The sequence below is a fragment of the Doryrhamphus excisus genome, chromosome 10, assembly GCF_030265055.1.
Source record: "Doryrhamphus excisus isolate RoL2022-K1 chromosome 10, RoL_Dexc_1.0, whole genome shotgun sequence".
In the NCBI taxonomy this organism is placed as follows: Eukaryota; Metazoa; Chordata; class Actinopteri; order Syngnathiformes; family Syngnathidae; genus Doryrhamphus; species Doryrhamphus excisus.
The window spans coordinates 4,275,915-4,302,695 of NC_080475.1; the positions used below are offsets into that span (position 1 = coordinate 4,275,915).

Below are 26,781 nucleotides of genomic sequence, written 5' to 3' on the forward strand. Positions count from 1 at the left end.
AGAGGAGGAGATGACTGCAGCAATCATCACATGACTTATTTTAGGTTAGCACAAGATTAGCACAACCTGCGCTTTCAAGTGCATGCAGAGGTAGATGAAGCTGATGGATTCAAGCCACTCGTGATACCATGTTGATGCAATTTTTTGGGAGTTAATAACAAAAGGGGGTTGTCTACAGCCACTTTAGAATTAGAAATAATCCTGGCGGTTATTTGCTTTTGTAGACCAAACACACAATGGGGGCTTTTAGGTAAATATTTGAAATCAGATTAATCAGATTAATCAGATTAAACATCCTACTGTTTTGCTATGCAAGATAACGTGTATTTTTATTAAATCGGAATGATGTGAGCATCAAAGTTCCATCATCTAGCACCTAGCGTTAAGCATCTAGCATCCGGTATCAAGCTATCATTTAGCACCTAGTATCAAGCATTCACCATCAAGGATCCAGCTTGTAGCAGTCAACATCCAGAATCAAGCATCAAAGTTCCATCATCTAGCAGCTAGCATCCGGTATCAAGCTGTCATCTAGCACCTAGCATCAAGCATCAGGCATCAAGCATCAAACATCCACCATCAAGGATCCAGCTTGTAGCATTCAACATCCAGAATCAAGCATCATGGTTCCATCATCTAGCAGCTAGCATTAAGCATCAAACATCCAGTATCAAGCTATCATCTAGCACCGAGCATTAAGCACCTAGCACCTAGCATCAAGCATCCACCATCACAAGCATCCACCATCAAGGATCCAGCTTGTAGCATTCAACATCCAGAATCAAGCATCAAGGTTCCATCATGTAGCAGCTAGCATTAAGCATCTAGCATCCGGTATCAAGCTATCATCTAGCACCTAGCATTAAGCATCAAGCATCCACCATCAAGGATCCAGTTTGTAGCATTCAACATCCAGAATCAAGCATCAAGGTTCCATCATTTAGCACCTAGCATTAAGCATCAAATATGGAGGATCAAGGATCCAGCTCGTAGCATTTAATAACCAGCATCTAGCATTCATCATCCAGAATGCCAATCATGCACAATAGGTAGTGAAAGATCACATGATGCGAAAAGGACATTTAATGTGAAAATGAGTTATTATTCATTGATTAGAGTTCTTCTTTTGATTGTACCGTACCACTACACTTGTCCCATTTGCCATCCATTATTCGCACACACGCTTGAATAAAGCCATGTTTTTAGGCTCGGTGAATTGATCACAGGCGCTATCTTGCTTGTGTCTTTGTCTGTGGCGCTTCCAAACCACAATTCACATCAACGGTGTACTTTTCACAATACGCAGCCACAGCCGATCCATTATGAATGAACTCATTTCTAGGCGAGTGAATACATGAGTGTTATCATGACATGAATAAAGTACATTTTCAGAGGCGCACTCGCAGGCAAGCAGAGCCGCTGCTGTTACAAAAATAGATACGAGGCGAGCACAAAACCCAGGATGGGTGACGTATGATTATAATGGGAGTGTGGGTAGTAAATAACCTTTTGGATTTAACCTTTTTTTTTTTTTTAGTATTCTTTATTTGGTGTGATGTAGATTTGGACCAAGAGCCTTCTCTTGACAACCGTGGGGGCGGATTTTAGTGTGTCTGAGGGGGATGTTCAACTCCCTCTCACTTTTACGACCTTGCTACTGGATGTGGGAAAATAGACATACAGTAGCTAAGCGTTTCGGTCCAAAATATATATTATTGTTATTATTATTATTATTATTATTATTATTATTATTATTATTATTATTATTATTATTATTATTATTATTATTATTATTATTATTATTATTATTATTATTATTATTATTATTATATAATGATTTAAATTTAATTACTACTACTGAGAATAATACAAAAATTATGTTATTATTTTTATTATCATTATTATTTGTTGTAATACTTAAATGAAAAATAGAAAAAAATGAGACATATGAATCAATATTTATAAACAAATCTTATTTTGAGCTGAACGTTTGTGGGCAAGTTTAAGAGCTAATATTCTAATAATAAAAAAAATAATAACACAAAAATATGTTTGCTGACTGTATTGTTTTAAATAATGGCCCATAGTTCCCAAAGTCATATCCTTTTACATAAAATTTGATGTAATTATTGTTGTAGTTGTACATCAAATTGTTTACCACAAAGAGATTTCTCCTACTTATTATAAATAAAAACTTAAAAATTTATTTCAATCTGCGATTAAATGCGATTAATTATGAGTTAACTATGAACAAATGTGATTAATCATGATCAGATATTTTAATTGATTGGCAGCCCACATAAAAATGTATTTCCATCTGCGATTAAATGCAATTAATTATGAGTTAACTATGAACAAATGTGATTAATCGCGATCAGATATTTTAATCAATTGTCAGTCCACATAAAAATTTATTTCCATCTGCGATTAAATGCAATTAATTGTGAGTTAACTATGAACAAAATGCAATTAATCACAATCAAAAAATTTAATCGATTGCCAGCCCAAGTAAGAATGTATTTCTATCTGGAATTAAATGCAATTAATCGCGAGTTAACTGGACAAATTGTGATTAATCACAATCAAATATTTTAATCGATTGACAGTCCTGATATTCATATTTACAGCAATAAAATTCTGTTTAAAACAACTGCAGAAGAAGGTTTACATATTTGAATATACAAGAAGATATATCAGATAGCTTGCTACATTTTAATTTATAATGATAACTTATTAGAAAATATGATAAATATCTGCTGTTGTGAACTGGTAGGAGAGGTCAGTGATGGTCGGGTTCCTCCTAGGAACATCCACACGAGGCACTCCGACATGACACGCAATGTAAATCAGTCTTTTACATGTACATGCTTTGAACGCAGCCCCGTTATTGTTATTCCAAGGGGAGTTGCCCAAGCTGTGGAAGCGCTGATGAAACAAACCATTTGCAAAGCGGTTACACGCTGAGCTCTGATGGCATTTTCTAGATACTTTTGGTTCTCCTCAGAGGCGCTTTCTCCACCCCCACAAATCACTCCCGCCACTCCAGCATTGCCTAAACTATGTTGTGGAGACGTGCGTAAGCACCGACTTTCTATTTTGAGCTGAATGAAAAAGAGTCTTGGCACTCGGACTCAGTCAGGAAGAAAACTGTTTTGTTCTAATGAATTTGGCTTCCACACAGGAAATGTGCGTTTCATTCTGGCCTACATTGGAAAAACACAGCATTTCACTGTCGGCTACTCATTGAAGATATTTTTTCCGGATTTCTTTAGAAAAGTAAATAGTTGATTCTTTGTCACTCTAAAGTTGCTATGACTCACATCACGCTCTTGGCTGCTGACAAGGAAAAAGAGTCACGGCTAAAAGAAAACATTTCCAAACTTGTTTTTGCATCTAAAACAACAAGCCAAGGGTTGGTCTGCATCATCATGGCCTCAAATGGCCTTGAGTATTTAAGGACTCCTATTATGCAAATAGACTTTGTAATGACGTGCTAACAGTAACATGTGTACTTAGAGCCTGGTTAGAGCCTCATGGATATGACCCCCATGTATACACCCACTATTTCACATGCTTGTAAAAAGCAGGCTTCGCTACACATCTTAAAGCTCTGCCAAATGTCTTCCAGTCAGCTACAGACCCGGAAGCAGTAGGTATGATCATTTTTACTAAGGAACTAATGACTAAAGCACATACTGTACATTTAGAGTAGTTACCAAGGAACTAATGACTAAAGCACATACTGTACATTTAGAGTAGTTACCAAGGAACTAATGCCGAAAGCGCATACTGTACATTTAGAGTAGTTACCAACAAACTAATGACTAAAGCACATAGTGTACATTTAGAGTGGTGACCAAGGAACTAATGATTAAAGTACATAATGTATATTTAGAGTAGTTACCAACGAACTAATGACTAAAGCACATACTGTACATTTAGAGTAGTTACCAACGAACTAATGACTAAATCACACACTGTACATTTAGAGTAGTTACCAAGGAACTAATGACTAAAGCCCATACTGTACATTTAGAGTAGTTACCAACAAACTAATGACTAAAGCACATAGTGTACATTTAGAGTGGTTACCAAGGAACTAATGATTAAAGTACATACTGTATATTTAGAGTAGTTACCAAGGAACTAATGACTAAAGCACATACTGTACATTTAGAGTAGTTACCAAGGAACTAATGACTAAATCACATACTGTACATTTAGAGTAGTTACCAAGGAACTAATGACTAAATCACATACTGTACATTTAGAGTAGTTACCAAGGAACTAATGACTAAAGCACATGCTGTACATTTAGAGTAGTTACCAAGGAACTAATGACTAAAGCACACGCTGTACATTTAGAGTAGTTACCAAGGAACTAATGACTAAATCACACGCTGTACATTTTGAGTAGTTACCAAGGAACTAATGACTAAATCACACACTGTACATTTAGAGTAGTTACCAACAAACTAATGACTAAAGCACATAGTGTACATTTAGAGTGGTTACCAAGGAACTAATGATTAAAGTACATACTGTATATTTAGAGTAGTTACCAAGGAACTCATGACTAAAGCACATACTGTACATTTAGAGTAGTTACCAAGGAACTAATGACTAAATCACATACTGTACATTTAGAGTAGTTACCAAGGAACTAATGACTAAATCACATACTGTACATTTAGAGTAGTTACCAAGGAACTAATGACTAAAGCACATGCTGTACATTTAGAGTAGTTACCAAGGAACTAATGACTAAAGCACACGCTGTACATTTAGAGTAGTTACCAAGGAACTAATGACTAAATCACACACTGTACATTTAGAGTAGTTACCAACAAACTAATGACTAAAGCACATAGTGTACATTTAGAGTGGTTACCAAGGAACTAATGCCTAAAGCGCATACTGTACATTTAGAGTAGTTACTAAGGAACTAATGACTAAAGCGCATGCTGTACATTTGGAGTAGTTACCAAGGAACTAATGACTAAAGCGCATACTGTACATTTAGAGTAGTTACCAAGGAATTAATGACTAAAGCGCATACTGTACATTTAGAGTAGTTACCAAGGAACTAATGACTAAAGCCCATATTGTACATTTAGAGTAGTTACTAAGGAACTAATGACTAAAGCCCATATTGTACATTTAGAGTAGTTACTAAGGAACTAATGACTAAAGCGCATGCTGTACACACCTGCAGGTCAACAAACAAGTCCAGGCATTAAAGAGTAAACAAATACTGGTGTCCTGGCTGGTCCGCCAAACCACTACACTAGGTCATCTAGGGTCGCCATGGAAATGCTATACAGTAAAATACACATTGTTACTTTAATCCAACCGAACCATAACACTGAGTATTTCCAATGTACTCGGGTCATGAACCGAGTCCCGGTCTCAATAGGCTCTTTCAGCGTGTCATGCTTCCCCGCCATTGAGCCGCGGCCACATTGCTCCAGCCATCTTTCTTAACGGGGACCGGAGACTGTGGAGCTGCCTTGTTGCCATGGCAGCAGGCACTTTCACATTCTCCCTGCATCGCGTCGGCGCAGTCGTGCTCTTACTTCTGAAACAGAGAGCTCCCGCCACAGAGGCAGAGAAAAGGTCTGCTCTCAGACAGGACCTCGCCAGGGTGGGTTTACCTCCCACTCGGCTGCCATTATATGTTGCCATAATACCATCACCCACCCACCCACCCACCCACCGACTCCTCTTTTCTCTATTTTACTAATGTACAATATTTCCCAGGGGTGGCCCCGCCTCCTCCTCTGGACCTGATGCAGTCATATTTGGAAAGAAATGTTTTACCTCACCAAAAGTTATGTTCCATAGCTTATTCCCCTCGGTCTTTTGTACAACTTAACTGTGAATTAATACTACTTTTACACACCCGTGTACATAAATTTGCAGGAAACTACACATGGGCTACAGTCTGGAATACACCAGTCTCAATTAGAGAGTTCTTTTATTTAATAATATTGGAACAATTTCTAATCAAATTACTAAAATTACATCTTTAAAAAATTAAACAATAATATGTAACATTTATAATATAATGAAAAATTATTTAGTATGTCTAATATTATATAATGTATAATACAAATAATTATACATATAAATAACTTAAAACTGATAATTTCAATAATAATAATAATTATAATAATATAATAATAATAATTAAATAAATATTTTTAAATGTAGACAAATATGCTTTACAGAAAGCAAAACAATAATTAACTTACTAAATAATAAATATTTTCATTATTCTCTATAAATTAAATAATAATATTATTTAGGATGTATTTAGTATGTCTCATATATATAATGTATAATCCAAATAATTATACATATAAATAACTTAAAACTGATCATTTTAAAATAAACATAATTATAATAATATAATAATAATTAAATACATATTTTTAAATGTAGACAACAATGCTTTACAGAAAGCAAAACAATAATTAACTTACTAAATAATAAATATGTTCAATATTCTCTATAAATTAAATAATATTATTTAGTATGTATTTAGTATGTCTAACATATGTAATGTATAATCCAAATAATTATACATATAAATAACTTAAAACTGATGATTTCAAAAATAATAATATTACAATAATATAATAATAATAATTAAATAAATATTTTTAAATGTAGACAAAGATGCTTTACAGAAAGCAAAACTATTAATTAATTAACTTACTAAATAATAAATATTTTCAATATTCTCTATAAATTAAATAATAATATTATTTATACAATTTTAATCAATATTTGTAACAATTATGATAAAAACTGCCAAAGGCAACTATAGCAACAAATCTGTGGTGACTCTTTCTTATGCTGTTGGAACTAATCAATGTGCTCCTACAGTCATTTTTATTGCAAATGTTAACTAGAAATCAACAGAGGAGGTGAAGTCATAGGAATGGCAAATTTGACTTCTAGTGACTTTAAGGAAGACAATACTGTACTCCTCCTGTGCCGCAAACACCCAATGTAATGGTTGTGTGCTGTTAGCAAGCCTCCATATAAACTGCAATAACGTAACAACTAAGCTCACACTGGAGTGATAGTTTTCGGACATAATAATAAATACCCTCCCAAATCACATATTCCACACTAGCAACAATCTGATCCTGTTTTCTCTCTTGGCATCACGTTTTAATGTGTGTGTGTGTGTGTGTGTGTGTGTATCATGGCTACATGTCTGGGCATGTCCGCTACACACTATAGGCCAATCTCACCGGGAGACAGTGTGGTGTGGCAGCAGAACAGCCAGGGGCCAATGATGACACTTATTTTGGACACCTATACACATTTTCAAGGTAACCTGAATCATTTCTGTCAATGCAAAGCCTGGGTGTGTATGTGTGTGTGTGTGTGTGTGTGCAAAGTTTTTCCTTGCCGAAGTTAAATTGGAATGTTGAGTGCAGAAAATGTCACCGTCTAACAGGAGAGTATACACTGTAAGTATATCCTGCCCGCCTGCAGAAGCCGGGAGCCACCTGAGGTTTCATGCGTGTTTCTGCTGCAGGCTGCTCGATTACAGTACATGTGGGAGTGTCTAGTGTAGGTACTGTACATTTGATGTATGTGTTAAATAATGCAGGCACGTAAAGACAAAGCTATAAGCACCACTACGACTACTTCTGTTGCTCATACCCTGCTACTATATTATTACGCAACTATCATTTGATAGAAGGTAATACCAAGTGAACAAGGTTGCCACAAAAGATAAGCTTTGTTGTCTAGATGTATTTTGAATTTTCACTGTAATGCCAAATAACACATTTATCAAGGTCGTCAGCCATGTTTTTCGTATATACCGTATTTTCTGGACTATAAGTCGCTCCAGAGTATAAGTCGCACAAGGCCAAACATGCATAATTAGGTAGAAAAAAACATACATAAGTCGCTCCGGAGTATAAGTCGCACAAGGTCAAAAATGCATAATTAGGTAGAAAAAAACATACATAAGTCGCTCCAGAGTATAAGTCGCACAAGCCCAAAAATGCAAAATTAGGTAGAAAAAAACATACATAAGTCGCACTGAAGTATAAGTCGCACAAGGCCAAAAATGCATAATTAGGTAGAAAAAGACATACATAAGTCGCTCCGGAGTATAAGTCGCACAAGGTCAAAAATGCATAATTAGGTAGAAAAAAACATACATAAGTCGCCCTGGAGTATAAGTCGCACAAGGTCAAAAATGCATAATTAGGTAGAAAAAAAACATACATAAGTCGCCCTGGAGTATAAGTCGCACAAGGCCAAAAATGCATAATTAGGTAGAAAAAAACATACATAAGTCGCACTGGAGTATAAGTCGCACAAGGCCAAAAATGCATAATTAGGTAGAAAAAAACATACATAAGTCACTTCGGAGTTTAAGTCGCACAAGGCCAAAAATGCAAAATTAGGTAGAAAAAAACATACATAAGTTGCTCCGGAGTATAAGTCCCACAAGGCCAAAAATGCATAACTAGGTAGAAAAAAACATACATAAGTCGCTCCAGAGTATAAGTCGCACAAGGCCAAAAGTGCATCATTAGGTAGAAAAAAACATACATAAGTCACTCCGGAGTATAAGTTGCACAAGGCCAAAAATGCATAATTAGGTAGAAAAAAACATACATAAGTCGCACTGAAGTATAAGTCGCACAAGGCCAAAAATGCATACTTAGGTAGAAAAAAACATACATAAGTCGCACTGGAGTATAAGTCGCACAAGGTAAAAAATGCATAATTAGGTACAAAAAAAACATACATAAGTCGCACTGGAGTATAAGTCGCACAAGGTCAAAAATGCATAATTAGGTACAAAAAAAACATACATAAGTCGCACTGGAGTATAAGTCACACAAGGCCAAAAATGCATAATTAGGTACAAAAAAAACATACATAAGTCGCACTGGAGTATAAGTCACACAAGTCCAAAAATGCATAATTAGGTAGAAAAAAACATACATAAGTCACTCCGGAGTTATTTACTTTTGTACACCACTATAAACCAGGAGACGTCAATTACATTTGTCCAAGGGCCAAATTTTTGATACTTTTTCTTCTTCTACTGCTGCTCCATTGTGACGTATATGCCTCACTGCTGCCCCCTACATAGTATAGGAAGCACCGCATGAAGGAGCACTTCCCTAGTTAAACTGAACTGTTTATGTCCTTTGGTTGGTGTTCAGCGGGCCGGATGTGGCCCATGGGCTGCTTATTGAAGACACCAGATATAAACTATAGAAGTTAATCGATTAGATGCGTTAACTGCAGCATTTAAGTCACTTTCTTGTGTGACTATTTTTCCTACTGTCCAGCTGTCAGGAAAGCATCCCAACACGTCGGACTTGCCCAGAGAGAAGCATATATGGGAGCCCCCGTCTGCTCAGTACTTATTTGGACCTCTGATAGCTGTATGTTATTCCCCCCCCCCCCCCCCCCCCCCCCCCCAGTGTGCTGTCATGTTGAAGGGGCCACCTTGCACGAGTGCCTGCAGAGGAGCAGATAGCAGGCCGGCCTGGCACAAGACCGGTTGTGCCTACAGCCTCGTTCTTTCTCTGCACCGTGCCCATTGGACTGGAGTGGGCCAAGTGTGGGTGTAGGTGTTTATGTGTGTTTATAGAGGGGAACTATATCTGGGGGCAAAGACAGGGGGGCTCAGACCTGCATGTTTGTTGGTTGCTCTGAGTCATGTTGCATCTGAAGAGAGGCTCAATCATTGCAGGACAGATTAGATGGAGATTTGCCTTAGAGAGGGGAAATGCATATGAAAATGAACAAGGGCACGGCATTAAAGGGGCTTTGCTAACACACTCCGCAATTTAATCCTCAGTCAGTTTTGCGCGCATGCATGCATGCATACATACGTATGTGTGTGTGTGTGTGTGTGTGTGTGTGTGACAGTGTCTCTCTGCATGGAGAGTTGTTTGCATTCATGCACATCCATGTCTGTCTGTGCAAACCCTCTGTGACTCTCCGGTTCTGCCTCCCTCCTTCCCCATCCCGCTGTTCCACTGCTCCCTCCCTTCCCTGTGCAGCGTAGTCTGGGCACCGAGCCAAGTAGTGTGTGTGTGTGTTTTTTTTTTTTTTTGAATGAATACCTGATGGCTGATGGGGCTGGCGGAGGGGGAGGAGCCGTGTCAGTTGGAGTACTGAGGGAGAGAGTCAGGGAGGAAGAGGAGGGAGAACACGGAGGGAGAGAGGCAGCCAGGCAGACAGAAGAGAGAGTGAGGCGGTCTGGTGGCCTTGCATAACACACGTCGGAGAAGCCTCGCACGCAAAGACCCGGTTGTGGGCTTTTTGCACACAGGAAAGGGTGGGGGGGCCTAGGGGGAGGGGGGGAGGGTGGGGGACCTCCTCTGCCATCAGGCCGATTGCAAGGGGGCAACGGAAGGGCAACTCCTGAGCCCTGAGTCCTCCTCACAAGAGAGGGGCTGGAGCACAAAGGAGCGGATCGGGAAAGAGGACGCCTGCAAGGAAGCACGTCTCCGGGATCCATTTGCACATGCTCTGCAAGCAGTGGCGGTGGAAGGACTGGTGAGCTATTCTTAGTACTCTAACCAGCAGAAGGGGGTGGGAAAGAGGGGGTGGGAGGGGGTTGTATCTTTTTGATTTGTGGCATAGTAGTATATTCTACCCTGCTACTATACTGTTATTCTAAATAGGAAAAAACATGACAGGAGATGCATTCAAGGTGCTCACTTGGAGAAGGAGAGGGGGGGTGAGATGGGGGGGTGCCCGCTTGCATGTCTTCACATCCAACTCTGTGTTCCATGTATGTCCGACTCAGATGCAGAACTCTGGAATCATTGTGAGGACAAACAGCCTGAACCCAGTGCCTGTTCTTTGGCTGTAGTCAACCACACGGTTCGGTCCGCCTCTTAAAGGGACACACACGCAAACATATTCGATTAAGTGAGCAGGAAAAATGGCTCTTTTTGGACATTTAGAGTAATAATCTGCTTTGTGCGGAGATTTAAGGAACTATCTATTTATATGCAGAGAATCCCGCATGCACAGTAGTCCCCCCCCCCCGCCCCCGCGCTCAGATTGATAATGATGATGTTTTTGTTTTTCTAAATATAGCCACTGCTGTATCTATGTCTGGTCTGGCAGGTGAGGTATCAAAACTATTGACAACAACATGTATGCCGCTATGTGATTATTGCGTTTTTAGCGCGTTCTAGCTCAGTCGGGACACTATTGTGTAATATCACCCCTACCTCGCCTCATCTTGCTGCAGAGAGAGATGTTATTGCTATGAAGCTGTGGATCAATGCGAGCCTAGGCAGCGGTGGTGGTGGTGGTGATGGTGGGGTGGGGGGGGGATTGTGCTGCTGCGTATCTGTGTGCCTTTCACCTGGAGTCAACACAACGATAACATAAACCCTCCCTTCTGTTTTTTTTTTTTTTTTTTTTTTGGCGAGAACACCCCCCTCCTCTCTGATGTCATGCCTTCATCATATATGTCTTGTCAGAGGTGACAGTCGAGGGTTGAATCCCGAGCCTGTGACATTCATGTCTTGAAAGCCCGCCTTTGTTCTCCATAGTAACACATGTGGGGGGGGGGGGGGGGGGGGGGGCACGCATATGATGGAGTCACTGATCTAATAATAGGCTGTGAGATGGAGAGAGGTTGTTTATGTGTTGACCATGTGCTGCGTTCAAGGGAAGTACGTAGTCTTATTCGCAATATGTGTTGCATTTTTTTTGTGTCCGGTGGTCTTTTCTCCGCTTGGATGAAGATGATGTCATTACAGGTGTTGCTGAGGTGGGGTTGTTGTTGTGTGTGTGTGTGTGTGTGTGTGTGTGGTGTCATCCATTGCAAGGCGGGGGCTGATGCTGCAGGCGCTGCTCAATGTGGGTCAGGAGAAGCGGCACTATGCGCCCCCCCCCCCCCCCACCACCACTATCCCCACCACCCCCGCATTCTCACTCCCCCCCATTCCGTATCCTATCCTCTTGCCTTTCTTTCCATACACACCGCTCGCCTCTATCTGTCATCCTACATCGCCGCGTTCCCTCTCTCCCCCCCCCTCACGCTTTCTCTACGCTCCTCCTTTGTTACATCTGTCGGCGCTATGAGGCTTTATGATCACATGAAATGCGTAGATTTATGCAAGCTGTGACCTTGTACTGACATCCAAAATAGACGTCCACTTTAAGAAACGAGTCAAAAACCATTAGCGGTTGCATTTGTGGCAAGTATTGAGCATCCAGCAACTTTGCACGCATTTGAAAATGTTGCATTGGGTGCGTATATTCTTGTGTATACTTCATGTGTGTGTTTTACATTGCCTGTTGCCCTGTGCAATGACCCACAGATAAGCCTGCAGGAATGAGCGGAACATCTAAGAAAGTTCAATGCCGGACACATATGTGCATGGACTCGTGGTTATGTATAGTAGTTTAATGGTGCCTAGCAAGCAAGTGTAACACGGTTTTACGTGTGCGCAAATGTACAGTATGCAGCTATAGAATATGTTGATTTATCCCTGCAGACAAATATTGACCGTGTCTCTGCGCTGAATGGGCTTGTTGACATGGCTGGAAACATTCTATAGTACAACCATGTGAAAAGATTACGTTGTGATGGGGCGTCCTCTAACTCAAAATCACATTTGTAGCGCTCTTTTAAAACACATTGGAAGACATGCTAGCCAACATGTACACACATACACAAAAGCTAAGTGTCCACGCAAGCCATTTTGTAGTACTTTGTCATAAACAAAAACTTGTACTGACATCCAAATAGACGTCCACTTTAAGAAACAAGTCAAAAACCATTAGCGGTTGCATTTGTGGCAAGTATTGAACATCCAGCAACTTTGCACGCGCTTGAAAATGTCTTTTTGTGCGCAGTGGTTCAGCAATACAAAAACAGTCACATGAAAACATTATGCACATGATGCCGTTTGTTATTAATTTACCGATACAAACTGTTTCACTGTACTAAAAAAAACATCATAAGTCAGCGATAGAATTGTTACATCTCGCAGAATGTCCCTTCTTTTGTTCTCGCTCTCGAATGCACTCTCTGACCCGGAGTCTGTCTCGAGGTGAAACTTATATTTACTGTTGCCCTCACTCAACTCAAGGCCTTGATGCGTTTAAAAAAAAAAAAAAAAAAGGAAACTAAACTGTTGTGAGATTGTTACTCAGTGTCGTACTTTCACCCTGGCCTGCTCACTAGCAACTATACTATGAGGCCTTGAGACAGGCAGCAATGCATGCATCACCGCTGACTGTTGCCCAGGAAACCCGGTCGACTGTTAGACACAACGCTTTACCCTATCTCAATATCGTCACAGAAAATTTTGACAAGTTATGGTCTGTGTAGACGTGCGAATTAATGCACACTCTCAAGGAAACATGCACATACTATCCTGCTGCAGCACAACATCAATCAGTAGTAGTAGTAGTTACACCACCCAGTGGTGAAAATGGGCATAACACAACACCAAACACAGTGAGTTATGGTGACTTTTGATGATGATGGCGCTCTTTTTTTTTTTTTTTTTTTTAGCACTGGCAGAGAAGACCCATTTGAGAAAACACATGACTTTAATAACTGGCCCACACATCACTGTGGAACCTTAGTTCATGTCATTCATTTGTTCCTTAAGGTCCAACTGACTATTTTTCCCGTATGAAATAATATAAATACAATTAATCGGTTCCAGAAAGCCGCAAATGTGAACACAGAACATTGTTTATATGCTTTTACATGCATGAAACACGTCTAAATTATGAATGACATGGACAAATACAAAATACAAGGATGAAGAGTCTTGAACCAGTCATGATGTGCTATATATATGTCACTATATTGACACTTACTATGGTACTATGGTACCCATTATGTCATTGTATGGTCATATCACCTCGTACTTTGGTACAAGGTACAAGGTACATTATTTAAAAAAAAACAAAACAAAAAAAAACCTTAAACTGTATTATGGAAAGCAGGAAGTGAACAAATGTAACAGTTACTGATTGTAAAAGTACCAGATAGGATTTAAGGGGTAGGATTTAATAAGCTTTGCTTCTTCCTACTCCTTTTGGACATGTGGAACTGTGAACTGATTATGTGATGCATTCAATTGTAATCTGATGCATGTTCAAATGAAATTAAACCATTACCATTACCATTGCCAAATGAACATTTAAGGTTACCTTTACCTTAATTGAAGACTGAATAAATTCATAAAAGGGGTTTAATAACGTCCGGTTTTGGTTGCGATTTTGTTTAGCTACTTAATAGGATGCTAACAAGGAAGGATTATTTGGTAATGGTAATGGTTTTATTTCATTTGAACAGGCATCAGATTACAATTGAATGCATCACATAATCAGTTCACAGTTCCACATGTCCAAAAGGAGTAGGAAGAAGCAAAGCTTATTAAATCCTACCCCTCCATCTGGTACTTTTACAATCAGTAACTGTTACATTTGTTCACTTCCTGCTTTCCTAATATAGTTTAAGGTTTTTAATTTTTATTTTTTTTATATTATTTTTGTCACATACCGAAGTACGAGGTGATGAATCCATTCCATAGTTTGATTCCACATACTGAAATGCTATGGCTTTTTAACATAGTCCTAGCATATAAGTGTTTCAAATGTACTTCTTCCCTGAGATCGTATTTATTGGATGACATTTTTAGCTAATTGGTTATTTTTAGCTTTATGCATTATTTTAGCTGTTTGAAGATGAGCTATATCAGCAAGTTGAAGTATTGATTGAGTATATGATTTTAGAAATAAGGACTTAGTATGTTCTCTGTAGGCGGCATTATGAATTATCCTTACTGACCTTTTTTTGCAGTACATTTAGCGAGTGAAGATTGCTTTAATAGTTATTACCCCATATTTCCAAATGAATAGTAGACTGAATCTTACCTTGCTAGAGCTTCATAAAATGTTTGATGGTCTCAGACACGTCATCTAGCATCTTTGATAAAAAAACAAGCCGTCTTCATTGAGCTAACCCTGCAAGTATAATGTGTAAATTCAACAATAAGTCATATTAGTAAGTTAATATTTGTGTAAACAAAATGTGCTTACCAAAGTTTCTGATGTCTCTGTTGTCAGATTCCCACCAACGTTGTGGAAGATCCATTAAAGATGATTCCGCATGAAGTTATTGGAGCTCATTTTATGAGCCGGAGCGACTCCATCTTCTGTGGACTGAGACCTGGAGCTGCGTGGTAGTGACTACGTTAACACTAAAAAAGAGAGACTACATTTAAAAGATACCTGGCACAATGAAATCCAATCAGGAGCGGAGTAACGGATGCCTGCCGCCTAAAAAGCGCGAGATCCTGGCACTGGAGCAGAGGCCGGTGGTAGTAGCTCCGGCAACTCCGCCCGTGGTTCATTCTGACCCCACTCCGCACACTGAGAACCTAGCATGGCTGGCAAGTGTAGCCAGTGAACGCTGCAGGTCCAGAGACTCGGAGAGCCCAAGACGTCCCAACTCGTCTGCTTCGTCTTCTTCTCCTCCGACGTCATCTACTCCTCTGTCTGCGATGCCGTTAGCCTCCCTACCTGCGGTTTACCCCGCAGCCATTCCTCAGCACACCGGAACCATTCAGTTCGCTCAGCTTGGACCCAATGTTCAGTTCATCAGCTCCGGACCTTACGCTGGCTACATTTCGTCTCAAGTACTCCCAGCGAATACCAGCTCTGTGGGACAGCGTTCCCAGCTGGACGGGTACACCACGACACTGATATCACCCAACACCAAAGGGGAGCAGCAGTTCCATATTGGCGCCTCACCCGCAGAACTCACCCCGGTTTCAGTCCCGAGCTCTTCCCAAGTAACCAACCAACAGTACATCCATCTTGATAACAGAACACCTCTAACCGTCAGTGGAACCGCCATCCCACAGCCTGGACCCCACCTTCAGATCCACCCTCACTCCGCTGTCCTCCCTCAAACGCTCACCCTGGCTCCGTCTCAGCTGGTGGTTCAGTATTCAGATGGTTCCACGGGGAAAAAACCCGACGTTCATGCCAAGGGCGTACTGAATGGAGAGCTCGAGTTGGTCAAACAGATTAAAGCTCCAACTCAGATGACGAATCATCAACAAGTCCAGAGCTACGAAGCAAGGCACATTCTTGTCCCTGCAGAGTATGGCCAGAACCCAGCCGGACTACAGACCTCCTTGGTGCTTGTCACGCAGCCGAATCAAGTACCCGATCAGGAACAGAGTACCAATAAGATTTCTTTAGTTCAGACCGAGAAGGGGGGGATCTGTTTGGGGAAACCCATATCAAGATCTTCCTCGTTTTCGTCCCTCTCGTCATCAGAGGTGGTGAAGTCCGTCACCCCGCATGCGGTCATGCAAACCGCTCTCCCCCCCGAAGAGATGCCAGTCAGTCTTTATTCGTCCACGCAAGCGCCCATTATCGGTTATATCACTAGCGGCAACCAGCACGCGGTTAGCTACCACGCGGCGCTGCCTCAGCATCTGGTCATACCCAGCGGTCAGTCCTTGCTCATCCCGGTCACTGGCGCCAACAACGGTACAGATATGGAGGTCAGCCGTGCTGTTAGCTCTCTGACCGCGACCACGACGCCCCAGATATCCACCGCCATGCCCCACGCCTATCTCGCCACGGCCCTATCCAAATGCGAGCCGATTTGCTCAGATGGAAATCAAGCACCTGCGGCTGCACCCCCGGCCGTCCCCGCCTTGCCCCCGAACCCTGGCCCCGCAGTGATGGCGACTCTCTCTCCAGTCCCAGCTCCGGTCCCCGTTCCTGTCAGTGCTCCGGTCTCCGCTTCCATTCAAGCTTCTCCCACTATTTCATCTCCGTCGTCCCCCGTGGCTCTCCCACCCTTCTTCATGAGAGGCTCCATCATTCAGCTTGCTGATGGGGAGCTGAAGCGTGTGGAGGATCTCAAAACCGAGGACTTCATTCAGAGCGCGGAGATCAGCAGTGAGCTGAAGATCGACTCCAGTACCGTTGAACGGATTGATAGCGGCCAGACTCCTAACGCTGTGGTCATACAGTTTTCTGTAGGGGAGCTCAAAGCCCAGGTGAGATAAACATCAGATAAAACATGGTGGTCGAGTGGTTAGCGTGCAGACCTCACAGCTCGGAGACCCGAGTTCAATTCCACCCTCGGTTTGCATGTTCTCCCTGTGGGTTTTCTCCGGGTACTCTGGTTTCCACCCACATTCCAAAAACATGCTAGGTTAATTAGCGACTCCAAATTGTCCATAGGTATGAATGTGAGTGTGAATGGTTGTTTGTCTATATGTGCCTTGTGATTGGCGGGTTTCCTCCCACAATCCAAAAACATGCTAGGTTAATTAGCGACTCCAAATTTTCCATAGGTATGAATGTGAGTGTGAATGGTTGTTTGTCTATATGTGCCCTGTGATTGGCTGGCCACCAGTCCAGGGTGTATCCCGCTTCTCGCCCCAAGACAGCTGGGATAGGCTCCAGCATACCTGCGACCCTCGTGAGGATAAGCGGTAGAAAATGAATTCATGAATGAAAATATGCTAGAAATTTATTTTGTAACAAAAAGCTGTTTTTCTCCCATTTTTAGTTGGGAACTGATATTTTCCTGAAACTTACCTATGATTATTTAAAGTAAGAAAAAGTTGAAATATTATGATTTTTTTTTTTTAAATAACAAAAATGTGGGAAAACATAATAGACATTTTTCCTAATATATCACCAAGGGTACGAGTTCGCCCATTTGAGAAGCGTCTGGTTGTTTGTCTATATGTGCCCTGTGATTGGCTGGCCACCAGTCCAGGGTGGACCCCGCCTCTCGTCCGAAGACAGATGGGATAGGCTCCAGCATACCCGCGACCCTCGTGAGGATAAGCGGTAGAAAATGAATTCATGAATGAAAATATGCTAGAAATTTATTTTGTAACAAAAAGCTGTTTTTCTCCCATTTTTAGTTGGGAACTGATATTTTCCTGAAACTCTGTAAAATCCAGGTATGTCTCCAAGTCTTCCCGGCTGTAGAATAAAAATGGTAGAAAACTATACATTAATAGGGAGCAAGCCAGGTTTTTGGAAAACTTACAAAAAAACTACATTTTTTTCATCACAGTGCCATGAGTTCAATCCGGGATGGAAATTTCCACAAGCCCAAATCTCCAAAATTCCCACAACATCATTACATGATTTACTATTCGTCTGGAAAACCGCTAGCTTAGTCCGAATTTTTGCCGAATGCTAACAGTCCCAAACATGTGTTTCTGCAGGTTTGTGTGGAGGTCCTGGTGGAATATCCGTTCTTCGTATTTGGTCAGGGCTGGTCCTCCTGTTGTCCTGACCGGACCACTCAACTCTTTGAGCTGTCCTGCGCTAAGCTGTGTGTGGGTGACGTCTGCGTGTCTCTCACCCTTCGCGGTCTAAGGAACGGTTCTCTACAAGACACCCAAGCTTTGGGGGCCAGGCTGAAAACCGCTCATCTGTCGGACAACTGCAACAACACGGATCCGATACATCAGAAGCCAAACACTAACATCGGCCTTCTTATGAAGACCTCTGAAACGGACAGGGAGCAGATATCCGGACCTACCCAAATGGGACTAAATCCAACATCATGTGGGGGGGGATTGGTACCGGTAACTACAGATGCGAGACCGGAATCAGATAAAACAGATATCCCGATGCTGTCTAAAATACAGTGTAGAGATCCAGACAGAATCAGTGTCCGTAAGAGAAGATGGTCCGCTCCGGAGAGGGACCAAAACGAGAGAACGGAAGGGGAACCTCCGTTGACTCTGCCCTCCATCATCCCTCAGGAGGTAAAAATCAGCATCGAGGGTCACTCAAGCAGCGGCACAGAAACGTTCTTGAATAAACCGTAGACTGACGGGTGGAAGTTTGTTGGCATTGTGTTCGTACGCTGTTGTGTTCCGTCTATCGAGACACATACAAAACATAGCAGAGCTGACGCAGGACCGCCATTTTTTTTTCTGCCATATGTCGGACACCGAGTGCTGTCCAATCAGTGCAATCAATGCTGTAAGCAAAAATGAATGCAGTGTGAATGCGGAGCGTGTGTGTTGGTACGACGCCGATGAGTGTGTCAGAACAGATGTCCATGTGGAGAAGGCGGGTCATCAGTTTTTCGGGTTTTTTTTGTTGGTTTTTTGGGGTTTTGGTGATGTCATGGGTAAGAAAAAAACAACCACTTTGGATGATTTATTGATGATATTAATTTGGCAATAACCACGGCGGACATCTTTGATGTCTCATATTTCTGTTGAGTTTTTAGTTCATCTCATTCAGTGTGTGTGTGTATTTGTGTTGGCGCTAGGGTTAGGCATCGTTGGAATTCCAGTCCTGATTCCGGCTCCTAACGATTCTCGATTCCGTTGCTGGATCATTTAAGTTAGTTCTTTTTGGATGAAATATCCGAACTTTCACAGCTAGGAGACCCGAGTTCAATTCCACTCCCAGTTTGCATGTTCTCCTCGTGCATGCGTGGGTTTTTTTCCGGTTTCCTCCCACATTCCAAAAACATGCTAGGTTAATTAGCGACTCCAAATTGTCCATTTCGTAATAAACTTATGATTATGAATAAAAAATAATGTCATTTTAGTAGTAGAAAGATCAATTATTAAAGAAAATTAACATTACAGTATGACTAATAAATAAAACAAAAAATCATTTTTGGAATATTGGGTTAGCAAAAAAGTTATAATAATGGGAATAAAGTCATAACATTAAAAGAAAAAAAATTACATGAAGAAAATTGTGTTTTTGTATAAATACATAAATGAAGACCAAAATGTCAGATTCTAACAAGGAAAAAAAGTTTACTATAATAAACCTTTTTTTTTTTACTAATTTACAATTTTTTTCTTTTACTAATTAGGTATTGGTAAAATTAAGTTAGCAAAAATGAAAAATTAATATCACAACAAGAACATTTACCATGATTATGGTAAATAATTTAAAATTAATAATAAAAAAAAATATATATTGCGAGTGTGAATGGTTGTTTGTCTATATGTGCCCTGTGATTGGCTGGCCACCAGTCCAGGGTTTACCCCGCCTCTCGCCCGAAGACAGCTGGGATAGGCTCCAGCAACCCCCGCGACCCTCTTGAGGATAAGCGTTCGAAAATAAATGAATGAATAAAAGTATTATTGAAATTTATTTTGTAACAAAAAGCTCCCATTTTTAGTTGGGAACTGATATTTTCCTGAAATGAATGAATGAAAATGAATGAATGTCCGAATTTTACTACAGGGCTATCTTCAATATCAACCCATTCAAACTGAATATAAATGTTTATATAAGAATATACAAAAATATTTAGTTGTTTACATTTTAGTGTGCGACGCTGCAGGCACTAAAGTTAGCTACTGTATTAGCATTAGTATACTTTGCTGCCTCCATGTTGGTGTAAGCTATTTTTAAGCACATCTGTGTAAGTAAACAATGACTTTTAGTCGCTTCTTCTTTCCCAAAAGTCAAATCGAAATTTTAAAAAATCGATGCTGGAGACTCGATGCCCAACCCTAGCTGCTGCAGATGTGAGCATGTGTGTTTACGTGTTTACGTGTTTGTGTGTTCATCAGCACACGGAGTACAGGGAGTCAGGTATGAATGTAAACCACTTTTTGTCCTGTTTGCTGCACCGGCGTTACGTGACTTGGATATTCGGTGCGTTTGCAATATATGTGTGTGACAGCGGTCGCACATACACACATTCCTTATGCTACAGTACTGGAGGAAAGCAGCAATATTCAGGTGTTACGCGGCGTGTTGATGATAACGGGAAAGAAATCAAGTAACTGTCACAACAAACGTCATTGAACCACTTTTGTACCATTGGGACTTCGACTTCGACTTTGACGTCTATGCCTATACATAACATCCGTGGTACATTAGTGTACATTAGATTTATACTGCAATATGGATAAGCTGGCAAATCCTTCATTTTATTCATTAATCCTGGGCTACTTTAAGGCTGCACAGCAACCAAGCAGCACTGGATTTTTAAACATGGCTGACAAGGCTGCAAGCGAACCATTGCCTTATTATTCATCTGCATCACTGGAGAAGTACCATACCACTGATTTCCTTTCCCAATGAGGCTGTTATTGGCAATACCGATCCAAAACCAGTACACCTAATGTGTCAGGTAAAAAGTATTTCAAATCGTAGCATAGCTCATAGCATAAAGACTCCAACTCTGAGGAATACTACATACCATATTTTCTGGACTATAAGTCGCTCCGGAGTATACATAAGTCGCACAAGGCCAAAAATGCATAATTAGGTAGAAAAAAAACATACATAAGTCGCTCCGGAATATAAGTCGCACAAGGCCAAAAATGCATAATTAGGTAGAAAAAAACATACATAAGTCGCACTGGACTATAAGTTGCACAAGGCCAAAAATGCATAATTAGGTAGAAAAAGACATACATAAGTCGCTCCGGAGTATAAGTCACACAAGGCCAAAAATGCATAATTAGGTAGAAAAAAACATACATAAGTCGCTCCGGAGTATAAGTTGCACAAGGCCAAAAATGTATAATTAGGTAGAAAAAAAACATACATAAGTCACACTGGAGTATAAGTCGCACAAGGCCAAAAATGCATAATTAGGTAGAAAAAAAACATAAGTCGCTCCGGAGTATAAGTCGCACAAGGCCAAAAATGCATACTTAGGTAGAAAAAAAACATACATAAGTCGCTCCGGAGTATAAGTTGCACAAGGCCAAAAATGCATAATTGGGTAGAAAAAAACATACATAAGTTGCACTGGAGTGTAAGTTTCATTTTTTGCGGGTAATTTATTTTACAAACTACTTGACCTTTGTTACAAACATACATAAGTCGCTCCGGAGTGTAAGTCGCACAAGGCCAAAAATGCATAATTAGGTAGAAAAAAACATACATAAGTCGCTTCGGAGGATAAGTCGCACAAGGCCAAAAATGCATAATTAGGTAGAAAAAAAACCTACATAAGTCATACATACATAATGTAACATAAACATTTTTTTCATTTATAAGTCGCTCTGGAGTATAAGTCGCAGGAACAGCCAACCTATGAAAAAAAAGTTTGACTTATAGTCCAGAAAATACGGTATATTGGGTAATATGAACATAAAGGTGACTATAGGGGTGTTATTTCATATCTAGAGGGCTCTAATAATGTCATTTAGAAGACTGTAAACAGGTTTTTTTATGCCATAACTATGAAAATATTCAGACTCCGGTTTCCTCCCACATTCCAAAAACATGCTAGGTTAATTAGCGACTCCAAATTGTCCATAGGTATGAATGTGAGTGTGAATGGTTGTTTGTCTATATGTGCCCTGTGATTTGCTGGCCACCAGTCTCTTGCCTCGAAGACAGCTGGGATAGGCTCCAGCACCCCTTGTAATGAATAGCGGTATAAAATGAATGAATGAATGTTTAGTTGAATAATGATACGTTTTTTTTGTTAATGGAACTGTTAACTGCAGCGGTGCTGAAGCAGCAAAGCACAATGATATTTATAAAAACACAACAACGACGATAACGCCCAGGAGTCTGACTAGTCAGGTGACGCTTGCGTTAACCGATGTTACAAAATCAGGTTTGAACTTCCTTTTATGAATTCTGTCCACACCTGCGACTAAAGCGTAGAATAGAGCCAAAATCTTACAGTTCATACTCAGGAACGATGTGTGTGTGTGTGTGTGTGTGTACGATCACTTGTATTTGTGTACATTCTGAGCAGCAGCACTTTTGATGAAGCATCCGACTGGGTGCACGACGCCCAATGTGGATAATCAACGGACTGTTTTTCATCCCACGTGTGTATTAACGATGGTCGGGAATGTAAACACTTACGGGACAAACTATCTCACTTTTATTTTTTGATGATGGATAGAGTTACTATTTAGAGAAAGATTTGTACAGTCAACGGTATCCTAGAGAGTGTACAGTGTGTGTATAGATATTCTAACCCTTATGTAGCCTATGTACTGTACGTGCCAACGGCGCCCTCTATCTTCAATCATTCCATTGACGCACCCATCCTAGCGGATCCTCATGAATGTGACACCGTTTTTTTTTTTTTTTTTCAATATGGCCTCCTTGTGCTTGCACAAAGACGAGATGATGATCCATACGCCGTGATATAGCCATCGAGTTTTTCTAATTCCTGTGAGGTGTTTTACTTGTAAAGCTTAAAAAAAAAAACAACAACAACAACAACAATTCAAAACCCAGACTGTTCTGTTTGTGTTGTGCTCAGGCTAAACACTGCCCCACCGACTGTTCCGTTCCACGCCACGTTCGTCACGTCAATGTAACGCTACTACGCCAATAGTACGGGTTTCATTTCAAATATATTTACACGTTTGTTTTATATCGTATGTGTATGTTTATTTCATTTATTACCATTCTTTGTATGGGATTACCGCACGCGGATGGCGAGCTACAAAACCGCTATGTTTCTTCCGACATGGAAGATGGCGTATTAGGGTCACACTGAAAAGCTGATTCGCAAGAAAAAACTAATGAAAATAAAAAAAATAATTTAAATTATTAATTAAAAATTAATAAAATTTATGTTTATCTTGTGTTTCTAATATCAATAAAATAACATATAAAAATCATATTATGAGTTTAAAAAAAAGCTGCAATCTGAAGACCCTGAATATAAGACGATCGAATATTAGGTGACCACTTTTTTTCAAATAAAATTTTTGGAAAAATATATTTTTTAAGACAAAATTCATCTTTATTTTGTGTTTCTAATGTCAATAAAATAACACATAAAAATCATATTATGAGTTAAAAAAAAAGCTGCAATCTGAAGACCATGAATATAAGACGACCGAATATTAGGTGACTGCTCTTTTTCAAATTAAATTTTTCGATAAATATATTTTTAAAGACAAAATTAATCGTTATCTTGTGTTTCTAATATCAATAAAATAACACCTAAAAATCATATTATGAGTTTTTAAAAAACCTGCAATCTGAAGACCCTGAATATAAGACGATCAAATATTAGGTGACTGCTCTTTTACAAATTAAATTTTTGGAAAAATATATTTTTAAAGACAAAATTCATCTTTATCTTGTGTTTCTAATATCAATGAAATAATTGATAAAATAATTGAAATTTTACAGCTTCACTCTAAAAAAATAAGCAAAATTTTTTTTTAATTAATCATGCTATTTCATAGTGGAATACAGCCAAGTATTAGTAAAAAAAAAAGCATATTCTAAAAATATGAGGCATTAAGACGACGCCTTCAAATTGTGATCACTCTGTGTTAGCAATGTTAATGTAATGTTTAGTGAAACATACAAGCACCAGACTTTACACTCGTTACATAATCACGAGTATAAAGGTGACTATAGGGCTGTTATTTCATATCTGAGGGCTCTAATAATAATAATATAAATGTTCTCTATGTTATTTAAAAAAATATATACATCAAACACATGCATAGCCTCTTTTATTGTTAGAACTTGCCTTCCAAGAGGACGCCATGTCTGTTTTGGTCAAGTAGTTTGTAAAATAAATTACCCACAAAAAAAGCAACTTATGTATGTTTTTTTTTTATACCTATTATAATTTTTGGCTTTGTGCGACTTATACTCCGGAATGAAAATACAATAATAGACATAATCAGAGAAAATAAGCCTTTTAAGACAGCTTACCTTATAGGGGAGCAGAATCGATGGCGGACAGGAAGTGACGTCGGGGGTTCAGAGTTGAGTTTCAGCTAATTGTGGGCTATGTCTGAAACAGTAACTCATGTTATTATGATGATTATGATGATGATTATTATTGTACGATCGAGTCTGGTGCTTGTCTCACTGAACAATTACTGACACCTAGTGACCAATGTTGAATACTACATTCACAATTATGGCGGTCTTTATGGCTTATAGTGTATTTGTGTTTTAGTTCATTTAGCCTCTCTTATGCTACATCAAAATAGCTATAGAGTAAAGGCTAAACAACTAAGTACAATATAAATTTTCTAAGCAAAACAACAACAAAAAAATACTCAAGTGGAGTTTCACAACACTTATTTCAACATATGTGACTATAACTTTACTTTTAGCACTACTTCTTTGCCAAATGAGGACTTTTACCCTCCAGAAAATTATGACTTGTACCATTCCAATTAAGTAATTCTAATAGTAAAATTGATTGATGACGGTTTCTTCTCAGTGTTGCTCTAATACACGCAAAAACAAAATAGCGGTGACAGTACAAATGAAGCCATAAAACAAAGAAAAAAGTACATTCTTGTACATTTTAGGGCTAAAGTAGCTTCTCAGCGGTGTGGTACCCTTAAAGTTATTACTTTTATACCCATTACTTTTAGATCTGACTGCTTTTTTTGGTCATAAAAAAAGGGCCCGATTTGCTAGCTTGACTGCTACTACTACTACAGTGTAGCTAGCAGCTAGCTAGATTATCTTAGCGTACACAAGAAATACAAAGAAATAAACTAAATTTGCTCACAGAATTTCTCTGAAAAGAAGAATTGACACTTAAAATGTATGTAAAAGATGAAATTATATTGTGTTTGATGGAAAAAGTTGCTTACCAGGAATTTGTGGCCTTGTAGGTTTCCAGGCAATAGACTGCACCCAAACACAAATGTTTTTTTGCACTGGTAGACTAAGTGTTGTAGCTTGGTCAAAATTTAATATATATAATATCTGTTTTAAGGCCTTAATTAGGCCATGTTTAATAAGGATACAGTATATAATAGCCGAGGTTTTTTGGAAAAATCAAGAAAAACAACATTCTTATATTTAAAAAACTTTAAAAAAAAACCCCGTAATTAACCTTTTAGTTAAAGATTGACACAATAAAATACCCTTAAAATGACCTCATTGTTCATCATGCTGGTGAAGACGGTAGATGGCGGCGTTGCACTTTGACCTCCGTTGTATGGGTGTGCACAAAAACTGTCTGCGCAACATACTTTAATTTGTAAATAGCCAACGTCTTCCAATATGTTGAGGATATGGAAGAAGATATCCACATTATGTCATCCCTTATTTAATTCAAACAAACGACAGCTTCTGTACGAGCACTTTCTTTCTAAAAAACAAACAAACAAACAAACAAACAAAAAAAAAGCACCCATACACTGACTTTGTAAAAGTATTTTGTAATCGGGGATCTGTTTCAGCTATAATACCCTACTCAATGTCCGACTACAGTGGCGTTTATTATGTATCAATAATGTTACCTTACCCCCCCCCCCCCCCCCCCCCCCCCCCCGTCCCTGTTTTTGATGGTGTTGAGGTTTGCTAGTCAGAAACTGTTCAATCTTTACTTAACAATGTTTGAGTTCCAATTTCAACAAATATATACAAAAGAATAAAGAGTCTAAATGAATTGAATGGCTCCTTTTTTTCTTTCTTTTTTCTTTCTCTTATTAGACATAAATGATAAATTAAAGATAAATGATAGGACATGATTAACTGAAAATGTCTGAAAGTCTATTTACCTAACATTGCTTTTTTTTTTAATAGCACGCTATTTGAATCTGACTGTTATGAGCAATGAAGAGTTGCGTTCACAAACACCACGTGATTTAGGAATTTTCTGCGACTTCCGAGCATACTGAAATACTGAAACGCAGCAAATTGTACAAAATAAGTAACAAGAATATCAATTTATTATTTTTATATATTATATTTCTGTTTATTTAGTCCACACATACACGCGATACACGATGTGGCGATGTTCATAGTGTCCTTGAATGCATTTCGCGGTCT

The 26,781-nt window shown here is 39.4% G+C and overlaps 2 protein-coding genes across 3 annotated transcripts; one reads left to right on the forward strand and one right to left on the reverse strand.

Moving 5' to 3' along the window:
* The first annotated feature begins 7,273 nt into the window (after positions 1-7,273).
* LOC131137363 (ataxin-1-like) lies at positions 7,274-26,254 on the forward strand. 2 transcript variants are annotated; one of them, XM_058085232.1, is made up of 3 exons: positions 7,274-7,346; positions 15,118-17,072; positions 18,264-26,254. In XM_058085232.1, the coding sequence occupies exons 2-3, from the start codon at positions 15,291-15,293 to the stop codon at positions 18,873-18,875; spliced, it is 2,394 nt and encodes a 797-aa protein (XP_057941215.1). In that variant the 5' UTR covers positions 7,274-7,346; positions 15,118-15,290; the 3' UTR covers positions 18,876-26,254. The 2 variants fall into 2 exon arrangements, with proteins under 2 accessions (XP_057941215.1, XP_057941214.1); XM_058085231.1 differs by lacking the exon at positions 7,274-7,346 and adding an exon at positions 10,201-10,560.
* On the reverse strand, positions 9,755-10,526 carry LOC131136775 (actin nucleation-promoting factor WASL-like). The gene is made up of 2 exons (XM_058084008.1): positions 10,125-10,526; positions 9,755-9,770 (listed from the first exon to the last, which is right to left on the reverse strand). Exons 1-2 carry the CDS (start codon positions 10,520-10,522, stop codon positions 9,755-9,757), a joined length of 414 nt encoding a protein of 137 aa, XP_057939991.1. The 5' UTR covers positions 10,523-10,526.
* Positions 26,255-26,781: the final 527 nt, after the last annotated feature.